Source organism: Zonotrichia leucophrys, chromosome 13 (assembly GCF_028769735.1).
Source record: "Zonotrichia leucophrys gambelii isolate GWCS_2022_RI chromosome 13, RI_Zleu_2.0, whole genome shotgun sequence".
Classification (NCBI taxonomy): domain Eukaryota; kingdom Metazoa; phylum Chordata; class Aves; order Passeriformes; family Passerellidae; genus Zonotrichia; species Zonotrichia leucophrys.
Window position 1 is genome coordinate 6318845 of NC_088183.1, and position 16994 is coordinate 6335838.

Sequence of the window (16994 nt, forward strand, 5' to 3'; positions counted from 1 at the left end):
CCTGGCAGTGTGCGTGTGGCACGGAGCCACCGCTGCTGGCACAGCGCCCCGCACACACCAGCGGGGCTCTGTGCCAGGAGACCCCCATTCCCCACAGCAGGGCGACTTTGCGGGTGACACCGGGCGCCGCCGCACCGCGGGTGATTTTGCGGGTGATTTTACGGGGGTGACATTGCGCGCCGCGGGCTGAGCTCTGGCACGGCACCGGGGGTGGGATGTGGCCGTGGCAGGCGGGGACAGGGGGCGGTGACGCTGTGGCCGTGAGGAAACAGCTGCTGGCCAAGGACGAGCGCTCGGCCCCGCGCACAGCCCGAGCGCGGCCGCGGCTCCTGCGAGCGCACCCGGCGAGAGCTCCGCGCTGCCGGTCAGTGCCCGCCCGGGCCGGGGCACCGCGGCTGCGGGTCTGGGGTGCGGGGCGGGGTGCCCGACCGGGACGGGCACTTTTCACCGCAATGGCCTGGGGGGAGGAAAGTCGTGGAAAGCCTTGGTTGGGCTAGGCGGTGAGCTGCGCAAGGGGAGGCTCCATCCAAGGGGTGGCTGTAGGGGGAATCCCTGGGGTTTTTGTTTTTATGAAAAATCTTTCTTTCTTGACAAATCGCGGGGGCTGCGCTGCCGGTGCTGCTTTCCGAGGTGGGGGCTGCGGGCCCCGCTGGGTGTGTCCCGGCCGAGATGCGCCTCAGTCCGTCCGGGCTTTGGTGCTGCGGCGGCTGCGGAACCGCCCATCCCTCCTGCCCTCCTTCCAGCGGGATCCAGGCTGGGGAGGGATCCCCCCTGCCTTGGTACCCACCAAGCTGTGCACAGGTAAAGGCAGCCCACAGCAGCCCCGGGGCCCGCAGCTCCTCAAGGCCTGGGAGCTTTTGGCAGTGGGGTGGGGCAGGGCATTTTGGGGAAGCCCTGCAGGAGAATGGTCCGGTATTTATAACCCGGGGAAGCTCCCTTTGCTCCAGGACAGGGGGTGGCGGGGCGCTGGGTGCTGTGGCCTCTGTGCTGGGGGAGCCCCCCAAGCCAGTCGGGCTCTTGGGGTGCAGCCCGGAGCTCACAGCCCTGGGGGGGCTTTGGGGAGCCTGGAGGGGTGCACTGCTGGCAAAACAGGCTTCCACAGAGGCTGTGTGCATCACTCAGGATTTCCCACGGGATCCCCATAACCCACATGTCTCGGTTGTTGGGTGGGGGGCAGGTGTACCCCCATGCTGCCCGATGGACGGGGTGTGTTTGTGCGGGGATTTTCCCGGGGCTGCTCTCCCGGGATCCGCGCAGGTGTCACCAGCAGCGGGGACAGGGACGGGACACTACAAGGACAGGTCGGGGACTGGGTGTGGTCGGCGAGTCCCCACCAGTGCCGAGATGAGCTGGGTGTTCTCAGCCCCGCTGCCACATGGATGGAGAGAGGGAGCGGGGCTGTGCCATGCTGGGATTTCCCCATGCCCAGGAGGTTTCACAGGCTCCAGAGGGGCATTACCAGGCTGTTTGTGCGGGGTAGGACCCCTTGGCACCCACCCAGCATCCGCAGTGCGGCCCCACTTCCTGCGGGACATGTGGGGCTGTCCCCGGCCCGCACCACGGGAAGGGGCGAGGCTCACACCCTCCCCGGCTGGAGGGGAAGGAGAGGTGAAAGCAGCTCTGCGCTTCTGCAAAACTCTCTCCCCTCAAGCACGGTGCCTGTGGGTGCTTTTGGAAGCTCCCTGTGCCCAGGCAGGGACACCCAGCTGCACAGATGGTTGCGGGGCTGGGTCTTCCCTTGCATGGCAGCCCCCGCAGGGATGTTCAGCCAAGGCATGGGAAGTTCATGTGATTTCTCCTGCCCGCTCCATGGCATGAAACCGAACTCCTGTGGGTCAGAAATCCCCCGGGGTGGCCCTGCTCTGCTCTGCTCTGCATTTTTCTGCAACGTGTCTCAGAGGGAGGGTGAAGGAGCCAGGCGGGGCCTCAGCTGACGCTCAGCGGTTCATTCATGGCCGGGCTCCATTTTCCAGCTGTTTTTCTCCCTCTACCAGCTTCTTCTGGAGCAAATGGCGCTGCTGGGGGACTTTCTCTGGGAGGGTGGGGAGAGCCCACACCGCAGTGGGTTGCAGTTATAAACGGTGCTGGTGTTAGAAAACAACCTGCGAGTTACCCTGGAAACGCAGCTGTGTTTCCTGGTCTCCAAGGATGTGTGGGACTGGTGGTGGCCTTGATGGCTGCACAGAAACGCAGATAACAGCTCTGGGGATGTTGTGGGGGCTGTCCAGCAACATGAGACAAGGAAATGTCCCCAGCAGCTGCTGAGGCTGGGATGGTCCTAGGGCTTGGGGCTGCAGGGGAGCAGGAGGGACATTGAGGGGTGCAGGGAGAAGGCCCAGCCCTGCAGAGAATGCTCAGCCTGTTTCCATGTATTCAGCACATTTTTCTCCTCTGGTTTCTCTTGGTACTGACAGGAAACTGTGCAGGCTGTGCTCTGCCCCTGGCCTGTGGGGTGCCCTCAGTGCCAGATTCCAAAGGCTCAGTAACCACAGGGTGGCTGTGCAAAGCCAGCAAAGCCCCTCTCCCTGATCCATCCTGCAGCACCTGGCAGTGCTCTCCCCTTTCCCTGATCCATCCTGCAGCACCTGGCAGTGCTCTCCCCTTTCCCTGCTCCATCCATGGCAGTGCTCTCCCATGGGCACCACCCCCAGGAGGGAGCAAACCCTCCCTTAACTCACCCAGCCTGCAGAGAGGGGCCTTGGCTCACACTGACCTCTCTGTTCCCTTCCACAGCTCCTCCCTGCCCTCACGCCAGTGATTTCCAGCTTTGAACCATGGCACCCCAAGGAAAGGTAAGGGTGACCTCCCCAGGGCAGGGCTGGGCCCAGAGCAGCCCCCAGGGCTGGGGCAGTGTCTCCAGCAGCAGCAGCAGGGATGGGGTGACGTGCATGGACACTGTGCTGCCCAGAGCCTGTTTACATTCCTGCCTCTCCAGCCAGTGCTGTCTGGATGTGATGCAGATGGGGGAAGTGCTGGGCTGGGGAGCAGGGACAGCAAGGAGCAAAAATCCTTTTGGGACCACAGTGGGATGGGGGAGAGAAGCAGGGCCGTGGGAAGGGGAGAAGAGATGTTGCACTGGGGATTTGGGCATTTGATGGAGAAAACTCCTGCCTGATCATGCTGCAAGGCATGCAGCCCTGTTTGGGCCTTTCCCCTCTCCCAGCCTGGATTTCTTCCCACTCCAGGCTGGTGCAGTGTGGCAGCTGTGTGAGCAGGTGCTCCCCTGCAGCCAGGAAAACATCTCGGTGTGGGTGGAAGCCCTGCCTCGATGGGCAGGCGTGGCTGGCTCGGTGTAGCCTGCCTGCTGCCAGGGGAGGAGTCCCAGCCCAGAGCCTCCTACTGCTCTGCTGGGGCCAGGCTCTGCTTCCCATCCCCTGGGGAAATCCAGCAATCATTCCCTCCAACCTTACTGCCCAAAGCTTCCTGCCCAGCTAAGGCAGTGGTTGCTCTGGGTGGGGAAACTGAGGCACGGTGCAGCATTTTCCTGCAGCAGCCCAGGACCCCGAGCAGCCATGGGGTGGAAGAGAGCAAAGCCATGCTGGGAATTTCGCTTCCACCCTCCTGGCCCCAGTGTGGCTTATTTTTAGCTGGGAGGTCCCGGACAGGCCAGGATGACTCAGAGGCTGGAGGAGGGGAGGCAGGAGGCCCCTGGCAGCTGAAACAGCAAGGAAAGGGGGAAAGGGGGTATGAGGAGTATGCAGTGGGCAGGATGCTGTTTCCATCCCAGCTGATGTTCCCACACTTGCCTGGGGCTCATTCCCACACAGAATGCAGGGAGTGTGGGGTGATGCAGAGCACTGAGCTCCTGCCTCAGTTTCCCTTGCTCCATCAAGGCAGGCAGCTCATGCTTTGATGGCTCAGCAGGCAGGAACACAGCCCTGCTCTTCCTCTCCATTTAACCAAAGCCAATATCTTGACTTCCCAATACCCTCCAGCCACCTTGTCCACTCCTGCTGCCTCCAGGCACCTCCTTTGCCTTGCAATTTATTTCCATGCCTGTAAGGCATGTGTGTGGGAGCAGCGTGTACCAAGCCAGGAGGGTCTGGGAGCTGCTGGGAAGTGGGGCTAAATCCAGCTCTCCTGATGAATCACCTGCAATACGATCTGTCCCGTGCCTGCCTGGTTCCCTGGAAGGGCAGCATCTCCTCTTGGGGACACCAGTGCCAGCAGCTCCTCCCAGGAGGGCCTGTGGGATGTGCCCAGCTTCTCTCTGGAAAACAGGAGGAGAGAGGCTGGTTTGTTTGTGAAGGTGCTGGGGGGGATGTGCAGCAGAGCTGCTGTGACATTGGGATGGGAGCCAGGAGAGCTGCCCTGAGTCCATCTCCTTGGGATCATTCCTGGAGGCACTTCCTGGGTCAGGGACATTGATGCCCATCTTCTCTGAGGATATGCTGGCTTTAGATGTCCATGCTGGCAGCAGGCCTGGGCCCTTGTGCAGCTCCTGAGATCTTCAGGAAGCCGTGCAGCAGATCCTGAGCAGATGAGCCCAGGGAGGTGCACAGACCCAGCAGAGCCAAGGAAGGATGCTCAGTTTCCCTGAGTGCTGACACAGCTGACAGCCCCACCTCAGCTCCCAGCCCCCCTGTTTGTCAGCATGACAGCTAAAGAAATGCTGCTGCTCAGTTCTTCCCACTCTGTGCCTCTGGTGGGGATGTATCCCAGTTCCTCATGTGGGGCCGGGATGGTTTCACCTCTGCTTTCACCCAGGGGTTGCTGATCTCATTCAGGCTCCTGTGGGGTGAATTCTCCTGAACAGAGCTGACCTGGGAAGGGGGATTTTGGTCCATCCTTTTTCCTGAGCTCTCTGGAGGTGTCATTCCTGGGCAGTCTGGAAGTGACTGAAGAGCAGATAGAAGTGGCTTATATCAACCCCCAGTACCCAGGGTCTCTGCTTCAGCCCCTTGTATCAGCCTGGGCCCCACAGCAGTGCATGCTGGAGCAGGACATGCTGTTGGCAGCTCTGGTGCTTCTCAGTGTTCTCCATTTAGCAGCCCATTTGTGCCTGTAATTTTGTCTCATCCTCAGCATCCAAAGTGGTTCCTTGCTTGCAACAGGCAGTGGAAAATTAATTCCCTCTGTAGGGAGAGTAAACAGGAAAGGGAACAACTGCAGAGGAAAACAATTGTTTATGTCTGAGCTTGAGCTTTGCCTTGGGCAACCTGAGCCATAAAGGATCTGACCTCAGTCCTGCTCAGCTTCAATTTCTCCTTCCCCCATCCCACTGGGGCTGCTCCTTCCTCTTGTACCTTCTCTCTCCTTTCCCACAGGTCTACAGGGGCTCAGTGAAGGATTTCCAGGGCTTTGATGCCAACCAGGATGCAGAGGCCTTGTACAATGCCATGAAGGGATTTGGTATGGATGCTCCTCAGACTGTCCCAGGGCTACCCCGTGTCCCTTTTTCCCTGGTTGACCCCGGCATAGCTGGGTGTCCTGCATCCCTTCCCCTCTCACCTGGCTGACTCTTCTGGTCTCCTCTCCTCCCTGGAGCCAGCTTGGCTCTGCTTGTTCTCCCAGCCCAGCTCCAGAGCAGCTCTGGGCACAGCAGGCTGGCTGTGGTGACTCCTGGCTCTCCCCACAGGCAGTGACAAGGAGGCCATTCTCGACCTCATCACCTCCAGGAGCAACAAGCAGCGGGTGGAGATCTGCCAGGCCTACAAGTCCCTCTATGGGAAGGTAAGGCCAGGAGCACGCCCTGGCCCTTGGCCCCACTGCAAACACAAGTGGCTGTGGCTGCCACCCCCCAGCCCATGCAGGGACCCAGCACTCCCTGGAGCCACTCAGAACATGCTGTAGAGCAAAGGATCCCCCAGCCCCTTTCTGCCCCTCCACCAGGACCTGATTGCAGACCTGAAGTACGAGCTGACGGGGAAGTTTGAGCGGCTGATCGTGAGCCTGATGCGGCCCCCAGCCTATGGAGATGCCAAAGAGATCAAAGATGCCATCTCGGTGAGGAAGGGGTGGGCACCCTCCCAGGGGTGGGCACGCTGCCCAGGGCCCCTCTGAGGGCAGCCCAGCCAGCCCAGGGCTCATGGGGCTGTGTCTCTGCCCACAGGGTGTTGGCACAGATGAGAAGTGCCTCATTGAGATCCTGGCCTCCCGCACCAACCAGGAGATCCATGACCTGGTGGCTGCCTACAAAGATGGTGAGGGCTGAGAAAGGGCAGGGGCTGCCCTGTGTCCCCTTGGGCCACAAAAAGGGCAGAAGTGAAAGGATCCAGGCATTCAGGCCTGACCTCTTCCCTTCCTTTTCCACCAGCCTATGGGAGAGACCTGGAAGCTGACATCGTTGGAGACACATCAGGCCACTTCAAGAAGATGCTCGTTGTTCTGCTTCAGGTATGTCCATCTGTCCAGCATCTGCAGGTGGTGGGTGCCTGTGCCCTGCAGGGCTGAGCCCATCTCTCTCCCACAGGGTGCCAGGGAAGAGGATGATGTGGTGAGCGAGGACTTGGTGGAGCAGGATGCCAAGGTGAGCCTTGGTGGGTCACTCTGATAGGTGATATCTGGGCAGGGATGGGGCTGGTGGCACTGGGACATCTGGATTTATGGTGCAAAAGGTGGGTGGCTGCCAGAGAAACACCCTGAGTCCAGCTGTGTCACCTTCCCCATCCCCACAGGACCTGCTGGAAGCTGGGGAGCTGAAATGGGGCACAGATGAGGCCCAGTTCATCTTCATCCTTGGCCGGAGGAGCAGGCAGCATCTCCGCCTGGGTGAGCATCACCTGTGAGCTCAGGGTGGGCCTGAAGGTGCCCTGGCAGCTCCTCCAGGCATCTCCTTGCTCTCATCCCACAGTCTTTGATGAATATCTGAAGATTGCTGGGAAGCCCATTGAGAGGAGCATCCGGGGGGAGCTCTCTGGTGACTTTGAGAAGCTGATGTTGGCCGTGGGTAAGCCAGCCCCACATGGGGATCCTGCAGAAACACAGCACTGCCCTTCCTGGGCTGGCAGGGCTCAGCACAGGGGCCAGCAGGGTCAGGGCTGTGGCTGTACCTGGTATCTGGGAGCTCAGGGAGGCTCCTTCAGGATGGGTGGGGATGCTGGATGTGGTTCCCATGGGGTGTGGGTGCTCAGAGGTTGGGGGCACTGGTGAAGCTGGCTGCTGGCATCCCTCACCACACCTCAATTTCCCTGCAGTGAAATGCATCAGGAGCAAAGCAGAGTATTTTGCTGAAAGGCTCTACAAGGCCATGAAGGTGAGTGTATTTCCCCTTATCTACAGGTCCCCAGCATTGCAGGGTCCCGTTGCCACGGGGTGCTGCTGGAGAGCAGGGTGACACAGGTCTGTGAAGGCAGGACTTAGGTGACCTGGGGTCTCTGCCCTTCCCTCCAAAGGAGTTATTCCTTCAGAGCCAGGGCTGGGTAGAGATCAGATAGAGGGTCCAACAGGTGATGGGCTGAGCAGAGCTGCTCGGCCATCCCAGGCCTGATGTGGGGTTGGTCCATTGCAGGGTCTGGGCACCAGGGACAACACTCTGATCCGCATCATGGTGTCGCGCAGTGAGATCGACATGCTGGACATCCGGGAGGTGTTCAGGACCAAGTATGAGAAATCTCTCTACAACATGATAAAGGTAAGTGCTGGGGGTCCCTGCTCACCCTCCAACAGCTGCTGCTGCTGCCTCCCTCATGATGCCAGCGCCCTTGGGAGGGCTGTGCTGGGTTCAGGGAGACCCCTCTCCATGAGCCCATCCCATGGCACTACCTTGTTTTTACCTACTGCATGGTCCTCTGTCTCCATCTGCTTTTCCAGGAGGACACGTCTGGGGAGTACAAGAAGGCTCTGCTGAAGCTGTGTGGAGGGGATGATGAGTAAGGCCACCTGTCACCCCCCTTTGTCCCTCTTTGTTCCCTTGGTGCTGGGTACAACATCTGGGTCAGAGCCTGGTGGAGCACCTGGACCAGCAGCACCCACAGTGACTGTGGTTTGGTACAGGGGGCCCTGTGGCCCCTGTGCATGGCCAGCCACAATGTCATGGTCCCTTTTTGGCACATGGGAGCCCTGCAGGGCAGAGCCAAACCCCTGGAGGGAGGATGCTCTGGTGGGGGAGGTTGGGATTCACCACACATTTCCTCCCATTCCCACCCATCCAGCCCCACAGCAAGCACCTGGTTCCTGCCCCTGTGCCCAGTGGATACAAAACACCCCTCGTGGAGGAGCAGGACAGGGTGAGGGGGGCTGCTGGCAGGCGCAGGGCCCCATGGCTCACTGTGCCCTGTCCTTGCCCTCCGTTGCAGTGCTGCAGGTGAGTTCTTCCCCGAGGCGGCGCAGGTGGCCTATCGGATGTGGGAGCTTAGTGCGGTCAAAGTAGAGGTCAGCACCCACCCCTGCACCCCTGTGTGCTGCCTGCCAGCTTGGGAACCCCTGGCTGCTCCTCTCTGCCATGGGGCACAGCCAGCCCCACTCCTCTGCTCTGACTCTCGCTCCCTGGCTTCTCTTGATGCCATTCTCTGGTTTTGGGGTACGAGGTTGGCAGGATGGAACCATGGCAGGGCTGGCTGCCTCCTGTGGGCTCCACTAACCCCCTCCTCTCTCTGAGGCCTTCCTCCCTCGGGGCAGTGGGTCCTGCATGTCTCTGCAATGCATCACATGCAGCCCTGGCTCCAGTGCCCACCAAAGAACTCCTGCCCCCTGGGGCAGCCCAGAGCTGGCCAGGGCATGGCTGCATATGGGGAGTGGCAACATGCATGCAGCTGAAACTCCCACAAAAGGGTGCTCTGAGATATGCAGAAAATACACCCTGAGCCCTACATGAACAGTGTGAGGATGGAGATGTGTTAGGAGCATAGGGACACAGGAGGATAGAACTGTAGGGCAGGAGTGGGTACCCTTTTAGTGACTCTTGCTCTCAGTGACATGGCCAGCCCAGGCTGAGATGTTCCAGGCTAGGACAGGCAGGTGTAACACTGGGCAGGACACTGAGGCTCCAGGGACTGTCTGTTGCTGTTCTCTTCCTGCTCTCTGCTGGTCTGGCTATGGTTTGCCCCTTAATGGAAGGGGTGACGGTGGTGGGGAGATCCTCACTGATCCCCAGGTGCTTGCACTAACACAGAACCTGCTTTGGCCTCAGCTTGCTGGGTGGCACCTTCCCTCCTCTCCATCTCTCCTTCTCTCCATCTCTCCATCCCTTCATCCCTTCCTCCCTCCCTCTCATCCTGAGGGTGACCATGACCCCCTCTCTGCACCAACAGCTGCGAGGAACTGTGCAGCCTGCAGGAGACTTCAATGATGATGGTGATGCACAGGTGCTGAGGAAGGCCATGAAGGGCCTGGGTAAGTGGGGACCGTGACTTTGGGCTTTCCTGCTGCTCCTCAGCAGCTCCTGGGGCACAGAATCCACCCTGGCTCACACGTGGGCTGCATGGAAGCCCCAGGGGGAAGAGAGACTGTGGGAGTTCTCCCTTCCCTGCCTACCCAGTTTGTGGGGGTGGTGACGTGCAGGTGATCAGGGGTGACACGGTGACATACTGACACAGTGTGGCTCTGCTGTCCTTGCAGGCACGGATGAAGGAGCCATCATAGAGGTGGTGACCAAGAGGAGCAACGCGCAGAGGCAACAGATCATAAAGGCTTACAAGGCTCATTATGGCAGGGTACTGCAGCCTCCATCCCACCCTGCTTCCTCCTGCCCACATCCTGCCCCCTCCCACATGGAGATCAGCCCCTCACTGGAAGGAATCCTGCCCAGGGAGCAGTGGGCAGCTGGGGCACACCCACATGCCCTGGCATGGCTCCCCCAAGGGAAACAGTTGTCACAGCAGCCTCCCACTCTGGGTGCCCCACCAGCCCAAGCGAGGTTGTCCCTTCCCCTTTGCTTGCTGCTCTGCACAGAGAACTCCAGAGCCAGAATCTCCCCAGAGCCACCCAAATATGTGACTTCAAACTGCCCCAAGGGTTTTCACATATGTCTCCAATCCCTACCTCTCTTCCCCTTTTTTTCTCTCATGTTGCCTCAACTGGTCCATCCCTGCAGAAGCAGCTGGGGACTGAACTCTCAAATGCTTTTGCAGGACCTGTTGGCAGACCTGAAGTCTGAGCTGTCTGGCAGCTTGGCCAAGCTGATCCTTGGGCTGATGCTGACTCCGGCTCAGTATGATGCCAAGCAGCTGAGGAAGGCTGTGGAGGTAATTGTCACACTGCTGGTGACCCAGGGTGGTAATGCCACAGCTTCACGTGCCCCAGGGTCTCTCTCTTATGGAGAAGAAAATATCAGAAAGCTCCAGGACAAAGACCTGGTTTGCACTCAAGACTTGCATGCCTCTTTGCAGCCCAGCATGCTCAGCCAGCTGGTAGGGGCCAGGGTAGGGGCAAACCAGTGACATGCACTACTATCCACCAGTCACACCAGCTGGGACCTCACCAGCAGCGTACTTGCACACTTCCATGTTGATTCCTACCAGCCCATTTGCTGGGCATAGACTTTTGCCACATGGTTTCTGGACCCCTCCTTGCCTGGCACTGCAGGGTGGTGCCATCCTGTCCCCATTTGGTGTTGGTACCTGCAGCACCCACCATGGCTCTCTCTTCCAGGGGGCTGGCACAGATGAGAGTGTCCTCATCGAAATCATGGCCACGCGGAACAACCAGGAGATCAGGGCTATCAACGACGCCTATCAGGAAGGTAGGGCACAGGAGGGACAGGGGAGCACCCAGGTTCTGGGCACAGAGCACCCTGTGCAAGGTCCTTTCAGAGCCCAGGCAAAGTTTTGTCTCTGGGTTGGGTCCATGGCTTGGTGCTGTGAAGGTTTGTTAGTGCCTCCAGCAGAGTGCTGCTCCTCACCTCTCTCCATCTCATGGTGACATGCCACAGCTCTGCCATCAATGTCTCCTTCCCTGAGGGCTCTTTCACAATGATCCTATTTCCTCCAGAGTACCTGGAGAAGAGCTGTGCTTATGCTCAGGGAATTAGAGCTTCTGGGGTGATCCCCTCTTCCCTTGAATTCAGCATCTGCTTCAGCCATGCTTCCCATGGGGACCACAGGCACAACAGGCACTGGTGGGTGGGAATCTGAGCTGCAGGGCTCAGCCATCCCTTCTCCACAGCCTACCACAAGAGCCTGGAAGATGACCTGAGCTCTGACACATCGGGGCATTTCAAGAGGATTCTCGTGTCCCTGGCTCTGGTAAGAGCAGCTCTTACTGGGAATTCTCCTCTCCCTGCCACAGGCAGTGCTGGGGTCTGGAAGGAGTGGCTGGAGAGACACAGCATCCCTGCCTGGCTGGGCAGTGCTGCTGGACTGTCTGCCACCCCCTCACGTGGGGCTCTCCCAGGAGATGTCCCCTCTCCATCTCCATGATTTTTGTATCCAACCACAGGGCAACCGTGACGAAGGACCAGAGAACCTCACCCAGGCACACGAAGATGCCAAGGTAAGACCCATACTGGCAGTGCTCTCATGGGCTTTGCATTAAAAAAAAGGAGAGGATGTTGCATGTCCTGGTCCGGAACTGACATTCTCAGGGAAGCAAATTCTGCTGGGCCAGGGTGTCTGTGAACTGCAGGGAGAGATGCCAGGTGAAATGACACCCTTGGAAGCAAAGCTCCCTTTCCTGATTCCTAAAGCTCTGCTGCTCCGTGCATGGGGAAAGCAGCCCCAGGGAGTTCCCCACCTGTAGGCTGCAGAGCTGCCACTCTGTGGTTCAGTAACACTCACTGATGCTGAAATTTGAGTTTTGAACACAGCTTTGGGCCGCTCTGTAGGAGCCACCCAGCTCTGTGTGTTGTGCAGGGGGCAGCCCTGACACACTGGGGTGCTCCACACTTCTCCTGGTGTGGTGAGACAACTGGAGGGGGGAGGCTGAGCAGCCAGAAGCAGTGCAGGGAGGTGTAGGGACCATTCCCTGGCTGAGCTCCTGGTCCCAGGAGACCTGTGACCCACGGGCTGTGTCCCCTGGCCCCCTGCTCCTCAGGGCTGCATCTTTTCTGTAAGGGGCTGGGAAGATTTGTGTAGGGTCAAACCCGAGACCTTGCTTGGCTGTGCTGTGCCAGCACTGGATGTTCCAATGCACAGGAGAGCAGCACAGCATTCCCAGCAGGGCTGCCACCAGCAGAGGGAGTGGATGCTGTGCTGCCTGTGTCCCTATCCATGCACTGCCTTCACCCTGTCACACTCTTTGCCTGTGTCCCTGTCCGTGCACTGCCTTCACCCTGTCACACTCTGCCTGTACTTCTGCCCTGGCACTGCCTGCACCCTGCCACCCTCTCTGCCTGTACCTCTGCTCCTGCTTTTTTGGGACCACCTAAAAACAGAGGCCAGACAAAATTAAGAGAATTAAAAGCAGTTATATTTATTGAAGGGCCTTCAGGTACATTTAGGGCACATGTAGCCCCCCAGCGGCTACACCCAAAAATGGATGACAGGTCAAAGGTTTTCATACTTTTATAAGTTTGCTCCATTTGCATATTAGGGGTTAATATTCCAATTACAGCTTTAGGTAATGAAGTCATTTACCCTAAGTTTGCTCCCCCCCCAGCTCCCTTTTGTTTACATTTCTTGGGGCCTGAGACAATAAGGTGTCCTTGATTCCCAGGCCTAGAGAGGAATTGTTTTGTCTGACTAAAATGGGAAAGCAGTAGCTAATGGAGTTTAACTCTATATGGAGTTCAGAGTTATACACTAAGGCACTGCAGGATTACAAATATATGTAAAATATAAAACCTAAAATCCTAAAGCATCACTGCCCCTTCACTGCCTGCACTCCTGCTGCATGTTCTGCTGCTCACCCCACCCTGCTGCACAGAGAGAGCCAGGGAGCACAGGGGCAAGCCAGCCAGGTGGCACCTGACCTGGCACCACGCTGTGTTCTGTCAGCACAGCTGCCCTTCCCCTCATCCCACTGGCAGAGGTGGGCTGGTGGGAGCCAGCCTAAAGCCAGGCAAGGATGCTCCAAGAGGAGCAACAGGCTGGCACCCAAGCTCCAGGGCTGGGGGGGAATCACTTTGTTTGGCAAAGAGCCCCCTCCCAAGGTCCTGGTGTAGAGGCCAAACTGGAGCAGGACACAGGTCCTGCTCATGGGGAAGCAGGGGACCTGAGGACAGGTAGTTTGAAGGGATTTTGCTAGACTTCCCTTGTTCTGTCAGGGAGTTATAAAAGTTGAGCAGCACCTTCTGACCCTGTTGTCTTCCTGTCTCTCTCTCTCCACCAGGTTGTTGCTGAGACCCTGGTGAGTGCCTGCCTTTTGCTCCTCACCCTTCTGCACGTTTGAAGGGATGCTGCAACCCTGGGGTGCAGGGCTGGGGCTGGGAATTGCAGCCCCACAAGCCAGGCCTTTCTGACCCCATGGGCTGTGCTCAGTGGCTTGGGACTCTTGCATCAGGATAGGGAACAAGGGGACAGATGGGACCTGCAATGAGGGCACTTCCCTGCAGTGTGGGGCAGGAGAGGGAGAAAGGCACCTGCCCTGCCCCTGGGGATTAAGCCTGCCTGCTGCCTGCATGTTCCAGGCACTGTGGGACTCAGGGCCGGCTTCCCTGGCTCCCCAAAAGTGGGAATTGGGGAAGGGTGACTTTCTCCTGCAATGGCCTAATGGATGAGATTAGCACAGAGGAATGGCAGCCATTTCATTCATGGGCAGCACTGCTGTGGCCCAGAGTGGTTTCTGGATCTGGCAGCCCTGAATTTCCTCTTCAGGTGGTGTTGTCACCCCTGAAACATCCTCCACAAAGGACAAAAAAAGTCTTAACCATGAGCATTGCAGAGCTTTTTTCATAAAAACTGGAAAACGTATTTTCTTAGAGATAATCTGTGAGTGTGCAGCTTCACATCCATGCAGAGAAAATGCCTTTTTTAGGGGGAAAAATCCCCAGCTATTTTCCTGCTCATAATCTCTTTACAAAAAGGTTTCCAGTCAGGACTGGCTGTCCCAGGAAGAGCTTTTTGACACCTGTGTCCCTCTCTGCTATGTCTCCATGTTCACTCTTTGTTCTCTCCCAGAAACTTGCTGATGTGTCCAGCAATGACTCCAGTGACTCCCTGGAGACCCGATTCCTCAGCATCCTCTGCACCCGCAGCTACCCCCACCTCCGCAGAGGTAGGATCCCATTTCTCCATCAGCTGCAGCACCAGTGCTTGGATTTGGGCTGGGTGGGAGATGGGGAGATGGGGGTGTCCTCAAGGCTGAGGTTGAGCCCTGTCTCCCCAGCTGTGGTGGGGATGAGGCAGTGGAAATGGTATGGCCTGGCATTTAGGTGGCTTGTCAAAATCACCCAAGCCTGCTCTGGTCCCACCTGGTCCAGAAGTCTCCAGACTGGAGCTGGGGCTCCAATCTGCAGGGTGCCCAGGGCTGTGCTGGAGCAGCTCAGCAATGACCCCTTCCTCTCCCCCATGCCCAGTGTTCCAGGAGTTCATCAAGATGACCAACCATGACGTGGAGCACGCCATCAAGAAGCGGATGTCGGGAGATGTCCGTGACGCCTTCGTGGCCATCGGTCAGTGCTCCCCTCCAGCTGGCACTGCCCAGGCAGGGGGGCACCAGATTCCTGCTGGGAATCTCCATGCTGGGCCATGGAGACTCCACTGGGGCATGGGGTTGGGGCACTTATGGGGTCCCTAGAGAGGGCCAGGCCTGCACCCTTGTACCAAGGAGGGCTTGTGGCTGAGACAGTGGTGCCACAGCTCCTTGCTGTGCTGTGTCCCCTGGGTGCCATGAACCCCCTTTCTGTCCCCTCTGTGTGTCACAGTCCGGAGTGTGAAGAACAAGCCGGCTTTCTTCGCTGACAAGCTCTACAAGTCCATGAAGGTGAGGACAGACCCTCCTGGGGCTGGGCTGGGCTCCCTCTGGGACTGTGCTTTAACTCCATGGAAGGGATGGGGTTTGTCCTCTGGCTGTCCCTGAGGGAGTAGGGAGGGCTGGGCTCAAACCAACATCTGGGGGTATCAGGAGATGTGTCAGGCTGATGTCTTGCTGGCAGCAAGTCCAGCATATGTCCAAGGAGAGATCATAGAACAGTTAGGGTTGGGAGGGACCTTTGAAGGTTTCATCTAGTCCAATTCCCTGCACTAAGCAGGGAAGTCTTCAAGACTATCTAAGGCCCCATCAACCTGAATGTTTCTGTAGAGGGGAGACCCAGCACCTTTCTGGGCAACTTGTGCCAGTTTCACCACCCTCACTGTAAAAAATTCCTTCCTTGTAACTAGTCTGAATCTTCCCTTTTAACTTAAAACTATCACCCCTTTTCTTATCACTACATTCACTGCTAAAAAGTTTGTCCCCATCTTTCTAAAGCCCCTTTTAAAGGTCTCTCCAGAGCATTCTCATCTTCAGGCTGAACAACCCCAGTTCCCTCAGCCTTTCCTCACAGGAGAGGTGATCCAGACTCATTTTTGTGGCCTTCCTGTGGGCCACAGCTTGGACTGTGCTGGAGATGCCAGGAGCACCTGTGAGCCCCAGTCCCTGCAGGGCTTTTTGTTGAAGCTCTCCCTTGCAGGGTGCAGGCACAGATGAGAGGACCCTGACCCGGATCATGATTTCTCGGAGCGAGATTGACCTGTTCAACATCCGGGGCGAGTTCATAGACCTGTTTGACAAATCACTGCACCACATGATTGAGGTGAGGGGACAGGGACATCCCTTCCTGGCACATCACCTTGTCTTGCTGAGTCCTGGCCCTGAGCCATGAGTGGCACAAGGGCTGAGCATCACCTGGGCAGGGGGAACCTGCCCCCAGCAGCCCCAGAGTTGGCCTGTCTGGCTGTAGAGGGGATGTGCTGGCATCTTCCACTGCTGCAGGGATGCCTGCAGGGTGTGCAGGACATGGAGCTGTGCCCAGCACCTGGAACCAGGCTTGCCCAGGGCTGGTTCTGTGACACAGCTCTCCCTCTTGCAGAAGGACACCTCTGGCGACTACCGCAAGGCTCTGCTGGCCCTGTGTGGTGGGGAGGACTAGATGGCACCTGGGGCCCTTTGTGTCTGAGCCAGCACACAGCCACTGCCTTGATGTCACCGCAGCTTCGGGGGCTTCAGGGGACACTCAGTCCCCTCCGGAGAACAGCTCACTTTGCGCTGGAAAGCAGCACCACATTGCAAGCAGGGGAGTCTCGGGGAGGGGAGCAGAGGGGTCTGGGTAGGGAGATTGTCTGTCTTGAAGCAAAATAATTCATACCTGAACATGCCACTAAACCAAAGAATTTACCCAGATGGAAAAGACAATTTAAAATCTGATAAATAAAACCTCACTGTTGCTGACCCTGGGGCGAGAGCAGTTGACTTACTGGGGCAGGTTTGGGTGGGACTGGGAAGTCTTGGTGTCTCCTCGCTCCCGGAGGCAAACTCGGGTAAGAGCCCAGCCCCAGCTTCAGGGAGGGCCCTGAAGACACCACAAAACCTCTCTGAGCAACGCTTCTGCTGAGACAGGGGCTGAAAATGCATGTGGGGCTGGCAGCAGTGCAGGGACTTCACCAAGGGCTTCACTTCATGCCTTTGAAAATCCCCGGCAGGGTTCATGCCGTTGTGTGGATGATGCTTTCATAAACCAGAGATACAAATCAGACTTGATGGCATCCACCCGTCCTCACACGCGGTTTCCTGTGCTTTCAAGCTGCTGAAGAAGCAGTAGAAAGGCACATGCCATACAGGCTACACCCCCAAACAGTTTGTTTGCACTTCCCCCAACACTCGGGAGAAAAGAACTGGAATTTCCAAAAGCGGGAAATTCCAGCACTTTCAATTGTTTCCAAGTCAGAACAAAAAGTTGTGAATACCCTAGTCTTCCTCAGAACAGCTGGGTGAGGAAAGCTTCACCTTCAAAATATCAAAGCAGTGTTAGGAATAATAACACAATATTATTACAACACTTCAAAACCAGCTGAGGTCAAGAAGCAGCAACATGTAGAGACAAACCAGGGAAGCTGAAACAACTCAGCTGGGTATTATCCCACTAAAAATTCCCTTGGTGCCTTCCTGTAAAACATCCCCTTGTAACAAAATAACCTTTCTTGGTGGAAAACAGTCTGGTTGAAGCTTTTTCACCCTCCCCATAGAGATTTGGGTTCCTC

The 16994-nt window shown here is 57.6% G+C and overlaps 1 protein-coding gene across 6 annotated transcripts; it reads left to right on the forward strand.

Moving 5' to 3' along the window:
* Window positions 1-227: 227 nt before the first annotated feature.
* Window positions 228-16190, forward strand: ANXA6 (annexin A6). Of its 6 annotated transcripts, none has more exons than XM_064724670.1 (26): window positions 228-364; window positions 2734-2792; window positions 5268-5352; window positions 5579-5673; window positions 5833-5946; window positions 6053-6143; window positions 6257-6336; window positions 6413-6469; window positions 6618-6711; window positions 6794-6889; window positions 7137-7195; window positions 7451-7573; window positions 7753-7811; window positions 8238-8313; window positions 9192-9273; window positions 9499-9593; window positions 10011-10124; window positions 10531-10621; window positions 11044-11123; window positions 11317-11370; window positions 13147-13164; window positions 13935-14031; window positions 14333-14428; window positions 14681-14739; window positions 15428-15550; window positions 15827-16190. In XM_064724670.1, exons 2-26 carry the CDS (start codon window positions 2775-2777, stop codon window positions 15884-15886), a joined length of 2016 nt encoding a protein of 671 aa, XP_064580740.1. In that variant the 5' UTR covers window positions 228-364; window positions 2734-2774; the 3' UTR covers window positions 15887-16190. The 6 variants fall into 6 exon arrangements, 4 of the variants coding, with proteins under 4 accessions (XP_064580740.1, XP_064580743.1, XP_064580744.1 ...); XM_064724672.1 differs by lacking the exon at window positions 228-364 and adding an exon at window positions 674-801; XM_064724673.1 differs by lacking the exon at window positions 13147-13164.
* The last annotated feature ends 804 nt before the right edge of the window (window positions 16191-16994 follow it).